This window comes from Lycium ferocissimum, unplaced genomic scaffold, assembly GCF_029784015.1.
Source record: "Lycium ferocissimum isolate CSIRO_LF1 unplaced genomic scaffold, AGI_CSIRO_Lferr_CH_V1 ctg3342, whole genome shotgun sequence".
NCBI classification, from domain to species: Eukaryota; Viridiplantae; Streptophyta; class Magnoliopsida; order Solanales; family Solanaceae; genus Lycium; species Lycium ferocissimum.
In genome coordinates this window covers 39461-59734 of record NW_026725384.1, presented here as the reverse complement: position 1 = coordinate 59734, position 20274 = coordinate 39461, and the positions used below count along the sequence as shown (strand labels likewise).

At 40.1% G+C, this 20274-nt stretch overlaps 2 protein-coding genes across 2 annotated transcripts; one reads left to right on the top strand and one right to left on the bottom strand.

Moving 5' to 3' along the window:
• Window positions 1–17240: 17240 nt before the first annotated feature.
• Window positions 17241–17816, top strand: LOC132044052 (uncharacterized). The gene is made up of 2 exons (XM_059434534.1): window positions 17241–17350; window positions 17433–17816. Exons 1-2 carry the CDS (start codon window positions 17273–17275, stop codon window positions 17679–17681), a joined length of 327 nt encoding a protein of 108 aa, XP_059290517.1. The 5' UTR covers window positions 17241–17272; the 3' UTR covers window positions 17682–17816.
• Window positions 17817–19361: 1545 nt separating this feature from the next.
• LOC132044054 (uncharacterized) lies at window positions 19362–20018 on the bottom strand. Its single transcript, XM_059434536.1, has 2 exons — window positions 19860–20018; window positions 19362–19759 (listed from the first exon to the last, which is right to left on the bottom strand). The coding sequence occupies exons 1-2, from the start codon at window positions 19977–19979 to the stop codon at window positions 19454–19456; spliced, it is 426 nt and encodes a 141-aa protein (XP_059290519.1). The 5' UTR covers window positions 19980–20018; the 3' UTR covers window positions 19362–19453.
• Window positions 20019–20274: the final 256 nt, after the last annotated feature.

Here is a 20274-nt window from a genome sequence, read left to right as displayed (position 1 = left end):
TTCTTTAAAAAAGAACTGGAATAACTAATTTTTTTTTTTTAAAATAATCCTGAAAAATTAGATTAGTTTTTAAATCTAGAAAAAAATTATCAGTTTTCCACTTTATTCTTAAAAAAATCAGTATCCCAGATTTTAAAAACGTCCAGGTTTTTAATCTAAAATTCAATTTTTTCGATTCTTTTTTAGAAAAATACGTTTATTTAGTTTTCCAGATTTTTAAAAAGTCCAGGTTTTTTAATTAAAAAGAAATCAATTTTCCAGATTTTTTTTAAAAAAAAATAACGGGTTTCTCAGTTTTCAAGATTTAAAAAGTTCCAAATTTTTGAATAAAAAATCCAGTCCAGATTTATTTTTAAAAAATGGTTTTTCCACATTTAAAAAAAGACAGTTTTTTCTGATTTTAAAAAAACATACTCACTTTTTAATGAATTTTCCAAAATTGATTTTTCCTTAAAAAAAAAAAAAAAAAAAAAAAAAAAAACTAACACGGCACCTCTCACGCACCTGCTGGCGTGTGGCTACACTTGCTATGCCATGTGGCAGCTCGGGGATGAATTAAAACCCATTTTGCCAAGTTTAGGGGTGTCTTGAAGTGCAGCAATAGTTTGAGGACTAAAGTTGTAATTCGTGCCAAGTTTGGGGGCGTTTTAGTTACTTAAGCCAATAGTAAACTAAGTGATTGAGACCTAGGATTCTATAAAATGGTGTCTTTGCCATAGAAAACTATTGTAATGGGAATGTTTGATAGAATGTGGTATAAATTGATAGTTTATGAATATTAGGGGCTTTGATAGGTTGTTGATCACCTAGAAAATCATCCACCCTTAGAATGGGGAGAGGGTCTTGCCTTGGTATTTGCAAATTGAGCAATGTGACTCATTGAGCCTTTTATTTTTAGACCGTGAATGTATTGAGGCTTTGAGGAAAGGAAAGGCTGTAGCAGAGTGACAGGCATTGTTCCAGCTCTACTTTGAGATAGGTTACGGTTTACTTAAGTTAGACTTTGGTTAGTTGATTGTATGTTTGGTAATCTCCTTAGGAGAGAACGTGTCTAGTTTTCATGCATGGTATTATGTGGTCAATCCCTATGTGAATGTGATTGATTGATTGTGTAGGCTCCGTGCCATTATTTCTGCGTGATAAAATCTACAGTTGATATGTTGTGATGAGAAGCTAATATAATCTTCTCAAGGGTATTGTGATATGGAATGATGAATTTAATTCTTGATATTTGAAAGGTAAGAAATACTATTTTGCAAAAGGTATGGAAAGGCACTTGTGTGACCTAGATTATGGGCTCGTGCTCCAAGGTTAATTTAAAAAACGAGAGGTACATTGATATCTCCCGCATCCGAGGTTCGTTCCGGAGCGGAGGTTTATGCTCGGGTCCGCGTAGTGTTCCGGAACGAGTGGTACATGGACACCATGGGTCCCCTGCAGGTCATGACTACTGAGCTAAGACATCAGCTAGCATGTATGTACAGTGCGTGCGGTAATTGTGGTAATTTATTTCTATTGTTGATTTACGTGATTGTGATGCTTGACATCTTAGTGATTGATTGTGACTGTTCTTGGTTGACTTGCTGTGTTTTAGTGATATTCATGATTGTTAACTGACTTGTTCTATTCTATTGATTTTACGAAATATGCATGATATTAATCTTAGTCGACCTATGATGCTTACCGGTACGTAGTGTTTGTACTGATACTACCTTGCTGCATTCTTTGAGTGCAGATTTTTTTTATAGAGACCACTGATCGTCCTTAAATCTAGCGTAGGGGATATTTGTTGACGGATTTTGGGGTGAGCTTCTTCCTATGCCAGGCCGCCCGAAGATCTTCTTGCTATGATATCTTTTCGTACTCTAGTCATTATGGATTACTTAATTGTCAGACTTCAGATTCTTAGACATGTTTTTGGCTTAAAGTCCTGTACTATGACTTTCGGATTTTGGGAATTGTAATAGTTAGAACTTCCACACTTACTACAGTATTTATGGCATGATTTACTTGTTCTTTTGTTGTTAAATGACTAATAATTGTTTAGCTTGATTTATATAAAACCGGATTGGATGGTTAGGTGTTTGTATGTTGGTTCACCCATTAGGATTTAGATGGGTGCCAGTCATAGCGGGTTGGGTCGTGACAAAGTTGGTATCAGAGCCTTAGGTTCGTCGATCTCATCGTACCAAGACATGTCTAGTAGAGTCTTGTAGATCGATACGGAGACGTCTGTACTTATCTTCGAGAGGCTGCCGGACACTTGGAAAACTCCCTTTTCTTTCTTCTTTCATGCTATTTGATTCCAATTGGTATCTGCTGATTCAAATTGGAATCTGACTATCCTTCATTCTCTCGCAGATGGCGAGAACACGCGCAGTAGCAGCTAAAGGTAGAGGTGGAGGCAGAGGAGCTAGTAGAGGGGGGCCCCCAGCTGGGAGTGGCGTCCTAGTGGTTGACCCCGTGCCTCCAGTGGTCCCTAACGAGTCAACAGGGAGTTGCGACGCGCCTCTCCCCGGCCAGCAGTGGCCCATCGGGAGCCGCACTCGGGGGTATACTGTCACGACCCAACCTAGGGCCGTGACAAGTGACCGGGCTTACCCTGTCTGAGAACTCAACATTTGCTACTTACACTCGAATATGGCGATCGATAGATTTTTTTTTTTTGTCCGAAATTCTAGACAAGATACCAAAGTCGATACATAACTTAAAGCGTCTTAAAGCGTACTGACATATATATATACACATACATAAATATATACATGACGTAGGACAAGGCGGGCCGAGGAGGCTACCGCTACCTCTGTTTAACAATATAGACGGGCAGAACCAAACAGTATCCATAACACCCACGCTGTTCGCAGACGTCTAAAAGTACAACTTGCAGAATATATACACAAAATTATACCAAAATAGGAACAGCCTCGAACGAGTGGAGTTGTCCGACTCGTAGCCGAATCTCCCTAAGTAGCCGGGATCGCCGAATCACGTTCCCGTACCGGGCATGAAACGCAGCCCCCGAAGAAAGGGGTCAGTACGGAATATGTACTGAATATGTAAAGCGAGGATAGATAAAAACCACCGCGCAATTTAGGAAGGAAGAAATCATAATCAACCCAATATCTGCAGCCTTCGCTAAAAGAAAACATAAATAAATACACAAGCCCTAAAACAAGCTTTAAATAAATAATCGCAATCTGTCTAACGTTTTCAAAGTAAGTAATGTAATCTAGAACTCCTCTTTTAAAGGAGTAATATAATACATCACACGCGCCGCTTCCGGCGAAATAATGATAGCCCCTTCGGGCAGCCGCTCCCGGCTCGATATCAATAATGGCCCCTTCGGGCAGCCGCTTCCGGCTCAATATCAACAATGGCCCCTTCGGGCATTGCCGCTTCCGGCATAATAATGATCACGGCCCCTTCGGGCGTATTAGTAATGATAATGTAAACATAAATAGTAAATGGAATAAAATAGTAAAACCTCGCACCCCTTGCGGAGTGGTTTTGAAAAATAGCATACTCAGACATAAGCCAAGGCCATAGCACGCCCAGACGTAAGCTGAGGTCATAGTACACTCAGTGATCAGCTGAGGCCATGGCTCACTCAGATACAAACCAAGGCCATAGCACACTTAGGCATAAGCTGAGGCCATCACACCCCATTCGGAGTGGTTTTGGAAAGTTTAAATATTAAAATCTCACACCCTCGTCGGAGTGGTTTTTCTTTGTACAAAACTAGCTCTTTAAAAATCATCAGTGAACCACAAACGCGATTCCGAATCCATTTTTGGAAAATCGAAGCAATAATTATATTAGGAACATTGTTACACCACAAAGTATATTATGGAACGTAATGAGGTAGTTAAACCTCTGTCCTTTGGTAGTCGGGACAACGGCCCAAATATTTCCTTTAATTATTGCACCAAAATAAATCAAATGAAGCTATACAAAAGATCTCGAGCATTGTGGGCCCATCTCGGGTCAAGTCAAGGCGGCGGACATAAATTACAAACATTAGGCTTCCTAAAGTCATCCATAATGGTTTCGGAGCGATTCAGATACGTTTGCAACCGTTACAAAGGTTTAGGCATTCTTTTAACCAAATGTAAGGGTATTAGTTCAATTGCGCTGAATGAATAGTATGCAAAATCAAACTCGGATTTCCAAGAGCAGAATTATTCCCGAGGTTCCGATCTTCACCTAGTATGACTAGGACATGCCAAAAGAAGGAAAGGTAAGCTTTACATACCTTATTCGCGTCTTACGCTCGTCTGAACTCCACTCCCGTTTCTACCAAAATCTACAATTGGTCATAATTACCAAATGTGAGTTACAAGCTTTTAAGAACTCAAGTTTAAATCCATATTTGCCTACCGAAATTTCGCGGCATTTCCCATATAAATTCAACATCCCTCGGGAGTTAACCCGCCATAATATCAACAACAACATCCACAACAATACCAACAACACGATAATAGTCACTACAAATCACAATATAACACAACTAATCTTCTTCCCACCATATTGTTATATCTTTCATTCCGACTTCACCTTTCCAACTTCATGTCAATATTCTCATATTTATTTACCAATCCACAACCATTCGAATACGATTCGAAAACACTTCATATCATTTCTACAAAATATTCGCAAAATATACCATATATGCAAACTTTCCACCAAAGCCATAATGCATCCGAAACTTTTAATCTTTAACATGCATATTCATAGTATGTTTCCATATTCCAATTTCATCAACAATCATCATAATTTGCATCTTAACAATTTCATTTCCATGTTAACATAAAACTAGAATAAAATCATATAATTCCTACAACAACCTAACAATAGATTTTTCATGCCAACTTAAACCATTCTCCTTTCATTTACTCCACAAGAACACAACAACACAATTAATATACTAAATAAATTCAATCCATCTCCCTTCAAGCAAGATACCACACGGCCACAACACACACATGCACCACACGGCCATGCACACCACACACACAACAATTCCATGATTTTCATGCAACTCTAATCACTATAACACATATACTCATTCCATAACACAAAAACATAGAATTCTTACCTTTCCTTCAAATTCCAACTTGTCGCAAACGTAGTTTTCTCGCTTAACCAATTATACCACGTCGAAGAGCGTCTTACACTTGTCAAGAATTCAAGAAGGATGAGATTTTTGGATGAAAACTAAAGGACTTGGAATTTCTTTTTTTTTCTCTCAAGGGGTTCGGCCGAATGGCCCCTAAATGTTTGCTCTCAAGTTTCTTTGATTTTCTTGAACATTCTAGGGATGAACACTCATATATATATTTGCCCCCTTAATTGGCCACATGTTTGGCACATGGAAAATTTTATTAATGTGGTGGGTTTGGGCCTATCAATGGCCGGCCACCTCCCTAAATTTTGGGCCTCATTTTTTTTCCATTTTTTTGTGGCCCAATTCTTCATGAATCATATTTTGCAATTCCCGAAACAAATTTCCAAAATTCCAAGCTTGCCCTTAGGCCTTGTCCAATGTTCTCGTGTCAATATTTTCCATAAATAATAACATACACACCACATAAAATCAAATCATGGCCTTATTCTTACAAATTGCAATTATGTCCAAATTTCCCGAATATGCAAAAATACGGGATATAACATATACCAGACGCGATGACACAAGTGCTGAATCAAGCATTTGCATGGGTTAGCACGGGTCGGAGCTATACCAGTAGGTCCAGCAGGTAGGGGCGCAGGGGTAGCGGCTCCAGATCCAGACAGAGCACAGGCTCCGAGGTTCAGCACGCAGCTACGGTGGCACCTCGCGTGGATGAGGTTTCAGGTTTTAAGCCCTTCCCGAGGCTGTTCTTTGGGCCGGTGATGGTGTGAAGAACATGATGTTTTGTTTTGGAGGTTCGCAAAAATGAAGCCTCTTGTGTTTTATGGTACTGAGACGGAGGACGCGTATGAGTTCATCATCGACTATCGTGAGCGGCTCCATAAGATGGGGGCCGTGAATAAGTACGGGGTAGAGTTTGTGACGTTTCAGTTCTTGGGTAATGCCAGAAAACTTTGGTAGAGGGCTTATGTGAGAGTGTGGGCCAACTGGGTCTCCTCCGTTGACTTGGGTTCAGTTTTACTCTGTGTTTCTGGATAAGTATGTTCCGCGTACTCTGCGGGACCGAAAGAAGAATGAGTTCGCTATTGTTGATCAGGGGAACTCGACGGTTGCTGTGTATGAGTCCCGTTTCCACTCTCTATTTCGATATGCTCTTCAGTTGCTGCCCACTGAGGGGGAAAGGATACGGCGGTTTGTGAAGGGGTTGAATACCGGGCTTCAGTTATTGGCTCTTTAGCTTGTGGCCACTGGGGCTTCATTCCAGGAGGTAGTGGAGCACGTCTGTACTGTTGAAGGTATTAGACAGAAGAGTCATACGAAGCATGTAGAGAAGAAGGCCCGTAGGGGTGGGATGTTCAGCAAATCCTTCTCAACGAGTCAGAGTTCACAGGTATATTCAGGGCGTCCGGTTCAGTCCGAGATGCAGGTGTCAGCTGGGGGCCCATCAGGGGCAAATTATCAGGCTTCCGGTTAGCATGGAGGCTACTTCATCATCTTACGTTCGGCGGCCTCTGCGGCGGACATGCTGCTTCGAGTGTGGTAAGATAGGAAATATTAAGAGATATTTCCCCAGGCTTAGACAGAGTGAGTAGGGGACTCAGTATCAGGCTCTCCGAGCTCTATTTGCACCAGATCTTAGGGGCAAGGATCGCGCACCGGCAGGGCGGGGCGGCCACACCGAGGGTAGGGGTGGTGCCCAGCCTAACTGAGGCAGTCCTCAGGTAGGTAGAGGCGGACAACAGTCTGGCAGGGGAGGGTCTCAGACTGGTAATGGTAATCGCAGTGGTACGCAGACGATAGGGGGCGCGGTCATTTATACGCCTTCCCGGGTAGACCCGAGACAGACCGTATGGCTTCTGTTTTATTTGATCCGGGTTCTACTTTTTCCTATGTATCTACCTATTTTGCTATGGGTCTGGATATGATGTGTGATACTCTTGATACTCCTATTTTTGTGTCTACTCCTATTAGGGATTCTGTGGTAGTGGATAGCGTCTACTCTTCGTGTGCAATTTCTTTTATGGGGTATAGTACTTGGAAAGATTTGATGATCTTAGACAAGGTAGACTTTGATGTTATTTTGGGTATGAGTTGGTTGTCCCCTCATTATGCTATACTTGATTGTCATTCTAAGAAAGGCACGTTACACTAGCGAGCCGGGGCACCCAGACTCGAGTGGAAGGGTAACCTTAGTCCCCTCCCTAAGAAAGTAATATCCTTTGTTCGTGCTAGAAAGCTAGTAGCGAAGGATTGTTTAGCTTATCTGGCACATATCCGTGATAGCAGTGCAGATAACCCATCCCTTGATTCGGACTTGCGTGGTATGCCACCGGATCGTGATATTAATTTTAGAATTGACTTAGACCTAGGGACCCGTCCTATCTCCATCCCACCTTATAGGATGGCACCAACAGAACTCAGGGAATTGAAAGAGCAGTTGCAAGATCTTCTGAGTAAAGGGTTTATTCGCCCGAGTGCCTCTCCGTGGGGTGCTCCTGTGCTGTTTGTTAAGAAGAAGGATGGGTCAATGCGTATGTGTATTGACTACCGTCAGCTGAATAAGGTAACTATCCGAAACAAGTATCCCATTCCCCATATTGATGACTTATTTGATCAGTTACAGGGAGCTTCTGTGTTCTCTAAAATTGACTTAAAGTCAGGGTACCATCAGTTGAAGATTCGGGCAGAGGATGTTCCTAAATCTGCTTTTTGGACCAGGTATGGGCACTATAAGTTCTTGGTTATGTCTTTTAGGCTTACAAATGCCCAGCTGTGTTCATGGATTTCATGAACAGTGTGTTCAAGCCCTACTTAGACTCATTCATAATAGTGTTCATGATGATATCTTGGTGTACTCTAGGAGTAAGGAAGAGCATGAGAAACATTTAAGAATCGCTCTTGAAATATTGGGAGAGAAAGAGTTGTATGCTAAATTCTCCAAGTGTGAATTATGATTGTCTTCTGTGTCTTTCTTGGAGCATGTTATTTCGAAGGAAGGTATTATAATGGATCCTCAAAAAATTCAGGCATTCAAAGAATGAGCTAAGCCCACATCAGTGATCGAGACCCGTAGTTTTATGGGTCTGTCTAGCTACTATCATCGGTTTGTGAAAGGGTTTGCCTCTATTGCTTCTCATATGACCCGTTTGACCCAGAAGGAGGTGCCGTTTCAGTGGTCCGATGAGTGTGAGGAGAGCTTTCAAAAGCTCAAAACATTGTTGACTACAGCACCGATTCTAGCATTGCCCGTTGAGGGCAAGGATTTTGTTGTTTATTGTGATGCTTCACGTTACGGTTTGGGTCTTTGTTTTGATGCAGGAAAGGAAGGTGATTGCTTATGCTTCTCGGTAGTTGAAGGTGCATGAGAAGAACTATCCTACTCATGATCTAGAGTTGGCAACGGTGGTGTCTGTGTTGAAAATCTGGAGGCACTACTTGTATGATGTCCATTGTGAGGTGTACACAGACCATCGCAGTTTGCAACATGTGTTCACTCAGAAAGATTTGAACTCTAGACAGCGAAGGTGGATGGAACTGCTGAAGGACTATGACATCACCATCTTGTATCACCCTGGTAAGGCTAATGTGGTAGTTGATGCATTGAGCCGGAAGTCAGCTAGCATGGGAAGTCTGGCTTTTTTGATCTCCTCTGAGCGTCCGTTGGCTAAGCGGTGCGGACTGCGGCTAACGGTTTATGAGGCTCGGATATTTCTAACACAGGCAAGATGTTGGCTTGTGTTGAGGCTTGATCATCATTTTTAGAACAGATTAAAGCTAAGCAGTTCAAAGATGCTAAGCTATGTAAAATACGTGATAAGGTGTTGCGTGGTGAGGCCAAGGAGGCTGTGATTGATGAGGAGGGCGTGCTGCGGATCAAAGGGCGAGTGTGTGTGCCACGTGTGGGCGACTTGATTAACACCATTCTGAACTACTCATAGTTCGAGTTATTCTATCCATCCTGGTGTCACTAAGATGTATCGTGATTTGAGGCAACATTACTGGTGGACTAGGATGAAGCGGGATATTGTATAGTTCGTTGCTCGGTGTCTAAATTGCCAATAGGTGAAGTATGAACATCAGAAACCTGGGGGTACATTGCAGAGAATGCCCATTCCTGAATGGAAGTGGGAAAGAATAGCCATGGATTTCGTAGTGGGTCTTCCGAAGATGTTAGGGAAGTTTGACTCTATCTGGGTTATCGTTGATAGGTTGACTAAGTCCGCCCACTCTATTTCGGTGAAGATAACTTATGATGCAAAGAAGTTGGCTAAATTATACATTCGGGAGGTACCTAGACTCCACGGGGTTCCTATCTCCATCGTGTCCGACAGGGGCACCACGTTCACATCCAGGTTTTGGGAGTGTTTGCATGAGGAGTTGGGCACGAGGTTAGATCTTAGCACGGCCTTCCATCCCTCGGTCGACGGGCGATCGAACGGACTATTCGGTTACAAGGATATGCTTCGTGCGTGTGTGATAGATTTCGGTAGGCATTGGGATCAGTTCTTGCCCTTAGTAGAATTTGCTTACAATAATAGCTATCACTCGAGTATTGATATGGCTCCGTTTGAGGCGTTGTATGGGAAGAGGTGTAGGTCTCCTATTGGATGGTTCGATGCGTTTGAGGTGAGGCCTTGGGGCACTGATCTTCTGAGAGAGTCCCTAGAGAAGGTGAAAGTGATTCAAGCCAAGCTATTGGCAGCGCAGAATAGGCAGAAGGAGTATGCTGACCGCAAGGTCCGAGATCTTGAGTTTGAGGAAGAAAAGCAAGTGTTGTTGAAGGTCTTACCCATGAAGGGTGTGATGAGGTTTGGAAAGAAGGGCAAGCTTAGCCCGAGGTTCATTGGCCCGTTTGAGATTCTCAAACATGTGGGAGAGGTGGCTTACAAGTTGGCCTTACCTTCGAGTTTATCAGGCGTTCATCCAGTGTTCCATGTGTCGATGTTGAAGAGGTACCACGGTGATGATTCCTATATCATCCGTTGGGATTTGGTTTTGTTGGATGAAAATCTATTATATGAGGAAGAGCCCATTGCTATCTTAGACAGGGATGTCCGCTAGTTGAGGTCTAAGGACCGTAAAAGTTCAGTGGAAGAATTGACCAGCGGAAGAAGCTACTTGGGAAACAGAGTCGAATATGCGTAGCAAATACCCTCAGCTTTTCACCGAGTCAGGTAACTCCTCCCTAGATTCTCATCTTTGTCCGTTCGGGGATGAACGGTGTCTTAATTGGTATCTGGTGTAATGACCCTTCCGGTCGTTATGGGAATTTAGGACTCCATTGGAAATTTCGAGGCCACGGATGGATTTATAGGGCGTCTTTTTGTATGTATGCATGTTTTGTGTTGTGTTTTTGAGGCCTTGGATGAAATGTAGGGTGAAAGGGGGAAAACTGGATAGAAAATCGAGCTTACTGCCCAAAATGCACCGCTGTGGCGGTGGGAGTACCATTGCGAGCGGTACCGTAGTGGGGGCCGGCGGACTTTCTCTTGGGGCGGCCCCGGGCGAGCAATTGGCCGCTACTGCGAGGCCGCTATAGCGGGGTGGTGACCGCTATAAGGTTGAGCGGATTTGACTTGGGTCCGCTATAAGGTTGAGCGGATTTGACTTGGGTCCGCTATATTGGTGGCTTGGCCGCTATAGCGGGACCGCTGCAGCGGTATAGTGACCGCCGCAGTGGTCGACGAGAAGGCAGTATCCGTGTTTTAATGCCTTAGTTTTATATTTTCATTCATAACACACCAACACACTTCCCAACAAGCACCTAGAGAGGATTTTCAAGCTAGGGCAAGTTAACCTTGAGAGGTAAGTCTCCTTGCTTTCCCTTCTACATTTTCATTCCCTCCGTTATTGTAATCATCTTCATGGGTCTCTAATGGTAAAAGTGAAGTAGGAACCCTAGAATATCAATAAACCTTCTAAACTTGATGGGTTGGGATTATTAATGCGTATTTATCATTTAAATCGATTGATTAGTTGCTATTTGTCATAAATTGAACATTTAGAATAGTAAACTAAGTGATTGAGACCTAGGGTTCTATAAAAATGGTGTCTTTGCCATAGAAAACTATTGTAATGGGAATGTTTAATAGAATGTGGTATAAATTGATGGTTTATGAATATTAGGGGCTTTGATAGGTTGTTGATCACCCAGAAAATCATCCACCCTTAGAATGGGGAGAGGGAAGGGTATTTCTTGCCTTGGTATTTGAAAATTGAGCAATGTGACTCATTGAGCCTTCTATTTTTAGACCGCGAGTGTATTGAGGCTTTAAGGAAAGGAAAGGCTGTAGCAGAGTGACAGTCATTGTTCCAGCTCTACTTTGAGGTAGGCTACGGTTTACTTAAGTTAGACTTTGGTTAGTTGATTATATGTTTGGTAATATCCTTAGGAGAAAGCATGTCTAGTTTTCATGCATGGTATTGTATGGTCAATCCCTATGTGAATGTGATTGATTGATTGTGTCGGCTCTGTGCCATTATTTCTGTGTGATAAAATCTACAGTGGATATGTTGTGATGAGAAGCTAATATAATCTTCTCAAAGATATTGTGATATGGAATGATGAGTTGAATTCTTGATATTGGAAAGGTAAGAAATACTGTTTTGTAAAAGGTATGGAAAGGCACTTATGTGACCGAGATTATGGGCTCGTGGCCCGAGGTTAGTTTCGAAAACGAGAGGTACATTGATATGCCCTACGTCCGAGGTTCATTCCGGAGCGGAGGTTTGTACTCGGGTACGAGGAGTGTTCCGGAACGAGTGGTACATGGACACCATGGGTCCCCTGCAGGTCATGACTACTGAGCTAAGACATCAGCTAGCATGTATGTACAGTGCGTGCGATAATTGTGGTAATTTATTTCCGTTGTTGATTTACGTGATTTTGATGCTTGACATCTTGGTGATTGATTGTGACTGTTCTTGGTTGACTTGCTGTGTTTCAGTGATATTCATGACTTTTGACTGGCTTGTTCTATTCTATTGATTTTACGAAATATGCATGATACTAATCTTAGTCGATCTATGATGCTTACCGGTACATAGTGTTTGTACTGATACTATCTTGCTGCATTCTTTGAGTGCAGATTTTGTTATAGAGACCGCTGATCATCCTCACATCTAGCGTGGAGGATATTTGTTGACGGATTTTGGGGTGAGCTTCTTCCTATGCCAGGCCGCCCGAAGATCTTCTTGATATGATGTCTTTTCGTACTCTAGACATTATGGATTACTTACTTGTTAGACTTCAGATTCTTAGACATGTTTTTGGCTTAGAGTCCTGTGCGATGACTTTCGAATTTTGGGCATTGTAATAGCTGGAACTTCCTCACTTACTGTTGTATTTATGGCATGATTTACTTGTTCTTTTGTTGTTAAATTACTAATAATTGTTTAGCTTGATTTATATAAAACCGGATTGGATGGATAGGTGTTTGTATGTTGGTTCAGCTATTAGGATTTAGATGGGTGCCAGTCATGGCGGGTTGCGTCATGACAGAAGATGCACATGTCGGATGTGGGACATCTTTGGGATCCCATGCCTTTATGCAATAAAGGCAATGCAGTATTTGAAGAAAGACCCTGTAAGGGAGATACACTAGTGGTACACTAAAGAAGCATACCAGCTGACTTATCACCACAAGATACAACCAGTTCCTGGTGAGAAATTCTGGACAGTTGGTCCAGCTGATGCAATGGATCCACCTGCTATGGTGACTTTAGCAGGCAGGCCTAGAATCAAGAGAATTAGGCAAAAAAAAATGAAGCTAGTAAGAGGCAAGGTGAGTGGAGTTTTTCCAGGAAAGAAAGAATTATGACTTGTGGGACTTGTGGAGAACCTGGCCACAATGAAAGGGGATGCAAAAAGGTAATCTTTACTTTTAAGTACATTTAATTTACATTTTCCAGATTATAACTACAATTACTTCTATTTTCAGCCAGTAAAAGCAAGGAAAACTAAGCAAAGTACAGGTGCAGTGTCACGACCCAACCCCGTAGGCCGTGACTAGTGCCCGAGCTGGGCACCCATACGGACCGATTAACCATAATCAGCGTACGGACGTAGTTGGACATATGCAAAAGTCGGTCATCGGACCATAGGCGGCATAATCAAGTCTTATACATACAAAGAAGTGAACCGTCGCCCCCAAAATATGTCACAAATACATATATACATATCGACGTCGACAAATGATATCACATGTAAGCCGACAAGGCTATCAGAATACGGGGGGACATCCAAAACACAAATCACCCAGACATGACTGAACAGTGACTACCCATACCCACACATATGTGTCTACAGACCTCTAAGAGTAACAACGGAATCATATGACGGGACAGGGCCCCGCCGTACCCGTGAATAAACATATACACATATACAATAACAGAATCTGGATCAAAGTATGGGCTCCAGAATAAGGGAGCGCTCTAAGGCAGCTGAACAGGAATCCTAAGCCGGTGGATCACCCAAACAAGTATCTGTACCTGCGCGGCATGAAACGCAGCCCCGAAAGGGGGTCGATACGAAATATGTGCGAGTATGCAAGGCATGGAATATAATAAACGGGATCATAATCAAAACCGAGAACGTACGAAAGTAAATGCAATGTCCGAAATATAAAAATGCTTACTCATAAAAACATAAATCATGCATGGGGGCTCTTAGAATATGGTCGCCCGCCCGTCGTTGGCGCCATAACACGATCACACCGAAGGTTTCATATCTCCGTAACCCGACATATCCCCATAACACATCATAGCACACTATAACGCCATAACACAGCATAACACCAAATATAAACGGAACCCGGCCCTCTAGCGAGGAACTCGGTGAACCGTAACACAGCATCACACCGGAAAATAACATAGTGCGCACGATACATAACCGGCCCGGGACTCGGTGAAAGAGGTAACAACCATATGCACGAGCAAAGTCGTGAGCAACTATATGCAGTTTAAAATATTTTCAAAGACTCGATAGAATAATCAAAGTGAACCATCATTTAAAAACCAAGTCGATAGTCAAATCAAGTTTCTTCCGAGTGTCGTCGAAAATGTATCAAATAGGACATTAGGACTCATAGATACGCATCCAACCATATGAAATAGCTTATGGAAATTAGGGGCATAATCGTCATTACAAACTCGATAGAGAAGTAAGTGATCGACGCTCGAGAGTTAAGACGATAGTCACACTGAATCCCTTCAAGGGTCGTTAGCATTACACAAAGGAAAGTCTCGGGGCCCACGGACGAGTATCAAACCGATCCGGGTCCATCTACGTAAGTTGGAGACCTTATTCATTATAGAATCTCCCACGAACGTTTCGAAGCGATCCGAGCTCATTTATGAAAGTTACGGTCGTTCGTAGTTATAGAATCTTTTAAAAACAACATTCTTTATACAACATTGGTAATCCAATCATACAGAAAACTTAAGAACCATAATTTGACCATGTTAAAATTGCCAACATTAAGGAGTGAATAAGGATCGTAGTCAAGCTCGGATCTTACGAATAGAGTTACCCCGAGACTCATGTCATAGCCTATTTACAATTAGGACATGCCAAAAGAAAGAAAGGTTTGCTTTACATACCTTGTCCGCTTCCTAGGCTAATCCAAATTTAAGTCTTGGCTTCCCAAATCTACAACAACATCATTAGATACCAAACATTAGCCATAGGCACTCCGGAATTCCATTCTAGGCTAGCACTTTATCTACGAAATTTGGGCGGCATTTCCCACAGCAAATTCAACAACCCCGAGAATTCAACTCGGCCAAATCTTCAACAACAATCCCAACAACCATACCAACAATGTCAACAATTAATTCAGAATGCATTCTAACGTCAATAACTCTTTTCTACATAATTCGACAACATTCCATTTATATTCAAATTAACTACATATGATCAAGCCAACACCAATGCTTATACATTCAAATACTAATCCGAAACCTTCCAAACAATATTCATGAACACTTTAAACAATTCACACAAGCAATCCAACCAATGGGCAACATCACCCGAAACCCTCCAATTTCCATAGGAACAACAACAACACATGTTTTTCTTCCAAATTCATAAACTACATCAATAATCCGCATTTTAACAACATCATTCTCATAAATTCCAGAAACCATATTAAAATCACATTATCTTCTCTAACAACTTACAAACGACTCCAACTTCCATTTAAATCATTAAACCATCATTTTCATTATGGAATCCATATCAACAACAACCAAAATATTAAATAAAAATTAGTTCATCACTCCAACATAACCAACACCTACACGGCTTCACTTCAACATACCATATTTCATGAATTTCATGAATTTCCACACACCACAACACATATAAACCATCCATAACATATGAAAAAGAGGATTAAAACTTACCTTCTTCACTTAGTTCTTAAACATTTTCTTGTTCCCATGCTCCTCTAATTCCAAATGAAATTATATTCGTGACTATGCGTTGCCGGGCTTCGATTAGTACTTCGTAGCTTGAAATTTCACTCAAAATCCTCAATTTTAGGTGGCATGAGAGGCCCTTTTTATGGCTAAATTTTCTGGAAATATTGGGAACTTTTGTGCTGAAAAAAAATGAGATTTTTGTCCCGATGTCCTATTAATGAACGGTTTGTTGCATTACAAACTAGACTCGACGAACTTCATTTTAGGATTTTGAAACACCTTGAAACTCCACATATACTATGAGATATGTGCCTCCAAAGTTGACTAAAATCTGTCCCGCGCTTCTCAAATTTTCGTCGAACTTATTTTCTTCAATTTGCTCAATCCGAAATATTTCAAAATTCTCCATACATGATATTTATCACTTATTACACTAATAATGGCCATGTTCCCGTGTTTCAAAATATTCTTTCCCGATTACGACTTACGAGATCGTAATTCACCCTTTTTCTTCATTGTTACGTACTCACCATGGCTTGTGCCTTTCAAAACATCCCATTACTATGATGAGGTACATGTCAAACTCATGCTCTGAAAACGCGGGGTATAACATGCAGCTCCATCTAAAGCCAAGAACTATTTTGAGGTGGGGCAGTCATAAAAAATTAGGCAGCCTGCAGCTAAGAGAAAGAGAACTCTATTTGATGAAAATGGTGAAGATGAAGTCATGCAGACCCAAGAAGATGTTCAATTATCTGTAGCTCAAGTGTCCCAGTCTAGTTAAGACTTTGTGCTCAATGCTTTTCAAGACTTTGAATATCCATCCTTTGAACATGATCTTGACCCAGCACTAAGGCCTTGTATTATATTAGAGGCAGAAACTAGGTTTTAGCCTAGGCAGAATGTTCAAGTGTCTTCTGGGACAAGAAGAATCAGCTTTGTAGGGGATGAAATGGGTGTTAGTGAACCCACAGATCTTCCTTACTCACCATCAAAGCTCACATGGAAGGGAAAGGCTGCAGTGATTGGTAATCAGCTTGAGAAGCAAAGCAGGCAGCAAAGACTTGAGAAATTAAGAGCAAAATAGGGAAAGGAATATCCATCCTTTAGTTTGGTGTTACTTTGTTGTTATTTTGGGATGTAATTACTGCTTAATGATAGTACATGATGTGTATTTTAATGCTCTTTTGGCTATGATTTGGATGCCATGTTGTGACTTAGGTTGTGTAAGTTTTTGCAGTTACAACGTAGCATCCAAAACTCTTAAGTTTGTGTATACGTCTAACTGTTGACATACTTAACGTAACTAGGTGTGTGAATATTGAACTTCGTTGCTACCATTATGGTTTGGTTTGCTTAATCTAGTGAATGTGTTTTATTAGTTAAATTGGCTTTATTTCTGTCGAGAATCTGCATTTTGGGTAGTTTTTAATGCCACAATTTGGGCAATTTTTATTGAATGGTACTTAGAATGGTCTTTGAATAGTTGTGGTAGTTGAATTGTTGAATGCAATGAATGGTGTAGTTGAATAGTTGAATGGTATTGAATTGTGCAGTTGAATAGTTGAATGGTATTGAGTGGTGTAGTTGAATGCAATGAATGGTGTAGTTGACTAGTTTAATGCATTGGATGGTTGAAAGCCTATATAACTCCCCATATTCATCCCATTCATTCCATCACAAACAAACTTCCATCACAAACGAAATTATATCACAAACAAGATGCCAAAGGTTCAAGATTATACAATCGCTTTCTTTGAGAAAAAATTGACAAAATCATATATTGAAAACGATGATTTCGTAAGTGTTAAATTTTAGCGTCAAATTTAGTTTTTATTTTCAATTGTTTTTTTATTGCATCTAATAGGATGTATTTGTGCAGATACTTCCTACTAACATTTTGGATGTTCTTCCGAAATATGAAAAAGAAGCTGTTGTTATATTTGACAATGGCGCATTCTTTATGAAATACAAATTTGGCGCAAAAGCGCGCCTCAATAAAGGATGGAAAGACTTTGTCGATGCTAAAGGGTTGAAGGAAGGAAATGAGTTGCGTTTTCAAGTCTGTGATGTTGAGGATCACCTAACCTTCATTGTTCATATGAAGAAGGAGATCATAGACATAGATTAGGTCTACTTGTGCCTTTTTCTATTTAAGAAATTGATGTATGGTTTGGTTTGCTTAATTGATTGAAGGTGTTTTAGTAGTTAAATTGCCTTTGTTTTTGATCAATTATTGTGCATTATTACTATTGTATGTATTCTATCTTAGTATCCATTTTAGTACACAAAGTGGCCTAATCTCTTCTCAAAACTGTCTAGCTGTAGAGTCAAATTTCTGGGCAAAAAATGTCTAGTTTGCACGCAAAATTCTGGGCAATTTGGACTATATTTCTGGGCAGTTTGGCACTAATATACTCCAACAATATGCATCAATATACTCCAACAACTACACAACCATATACAACTACACAAGCTCATCTAGTTAAACGAATTGCAAAACAATATAGCCCAAGTTAATATGCACAAGTAACTTGACATTAAAGATCAATGAATTTCATTCAACACTATCCAAGATGCACATTACACATTCAAAACTAAACTTCAATTTAGTCACACTAAACATTCTTAATATACCTTCAAACTAAAATACAAACACAATAATGAGCTTCATTTTGTCATCACCGCAAATGCAAATCCAACAATTAACACACATAACATTATAATACACATCTTAATCTTCAACACCTTCTCTTCCAACTTCATAGCTTTATTAACTTCAAAGTTTTTCATGGCCTCCCAAGCTTCCACTTTATCCTTCAAACCATCCCTTTCGATCTTCACTTGATCCAACGTCATATTCAAAACATTGATCGATCCTTTTGCTGCTTTCAATTCTAACCGTAGTTGGTTAATTACAATAACCGCACCATCGGGAAAATCTTCATCATCCCATTTCCAATAACCGCATGATTTCTACCAATAATAAATGAAATTAATTAATGTTTAAACATACATTTCAACATCTATCCACAAAAAAAAAAAAAAAAAAAAAAAAAAAAAAAAAAAAAACTTACATCACAATTAGCACACTTATGAAATTTCCTTCCGAGATTTGCAGGAGTTTTTGAAGTGAATTGTTGAGGAGCCGACTACGCAATGGCAAGTCTTTATAGACGAAACACTAACCTCCAAGATGCACATTACACATTCAAAACTAAACTTCAATTTAGTCACACTAAACATTCTTAATATACCTTCAAACTAAAATACAAACACAATAATGAGCTTCATTTTGTCATCACCGCAAATGCAAATCCAACAATTAACACACATAACATTATAATACACATCTTCATCTTCAACACCTTCTCTTCCAACTTCATAGCTTTATTAACTTCAAAGTTTTTCATGGCCTCCCAAGCTTCCACTTTATCCTTCAAACCATCCCTTTCGATCTTCACTTGATCCAACGTCATATTCAAAACATTGATCGATCCTTTTTCTTTTTCAATTCTAACCGTAGTTGGTTAATTACAATAACCGCACCATCGGGAAAATCTTCATCATCCCATTTCCAATAACCGCATGATTTCTACCAATAATAAATGAAATTAATTAATGTTTAAACATACATTTCAACATCTATCCACAAAAAAAAAAAAAAAAAAAAAAAAAAAAAAAACTTACATCACGATTAGCACACTTATGAAATTTCCTTCCGAGATTTGCAGGAGTTTTTGAAGTGAATTGTTGAGGAGCCAGCCCTTGAATGGCAAGTCTTTATAGACGAAACACTAACCTCCAAGATGCACATTACACATTCAAAACTAAACTTCAATTTAGTCACACTAAACATTCTTAATATACCTTCAAACTAAAATACAAACACAATAATGAGCTTCATTTTGTCATCACCGCAAATGCAAATCCAACAATTAACACACATAACATTATAATACACATCTTCATCTTCAACACCTTCTCTTCCAACTTCATAGCTTTATTAACTTCAAAGTTTTTCATGGCCTCCCAAGCTTCCACTTTATCCTTCAAACCATCCCTTTCGATCTTCACTTGATCCAACGTCATATTCAAAACATTGATCGATCCTTTTGCTGCTTTCAATTCTAACCGTAGTTGGTTAATTACAATAACCGCACCATCGGGAAAATCTTCATCATCCCATTTCCAATAACCGCATGATTTCTACCAATAATAAATGAAATTAATTAATGTTTAAACATACATTTCAACATCTATCCACCAAAAAAAAAAAAAAAAAAAAAAAAAAAAAAAAAAAACTTACATCACGATTAGCACACTTATGAAATTTCCTTCCGAGATTTGCAGGAGTTTTTGAAGTGAATTGTCGAGGAGCCAGCCCGCAATGGCAAGTCTTTATAGACGAAACACTAACCTCCGACATTTCCTAAATCCTTAAAACTGAAGAAAGACATTAAAATTCACAAACTGACATTAACCCTAAATATTAGAATTTAAGAGGGCTCAACTAAGTTAAAGAAATTGAATTTAGTGAACAAAAAACTCTTTTATGCTTACCAGTCACGCTTTTTGAGATGAAGAAGAAGCTATGGAGGTGGAGTTATGGATTCACAAACTTATATTAGCCCTAAATATTAGAATTTAAGAGGGCTCAACTCAGTTAAAGAAATTGAATTTAGTGAACAAAATTACCTTTTTTATGCTTACCAGTCGCATTT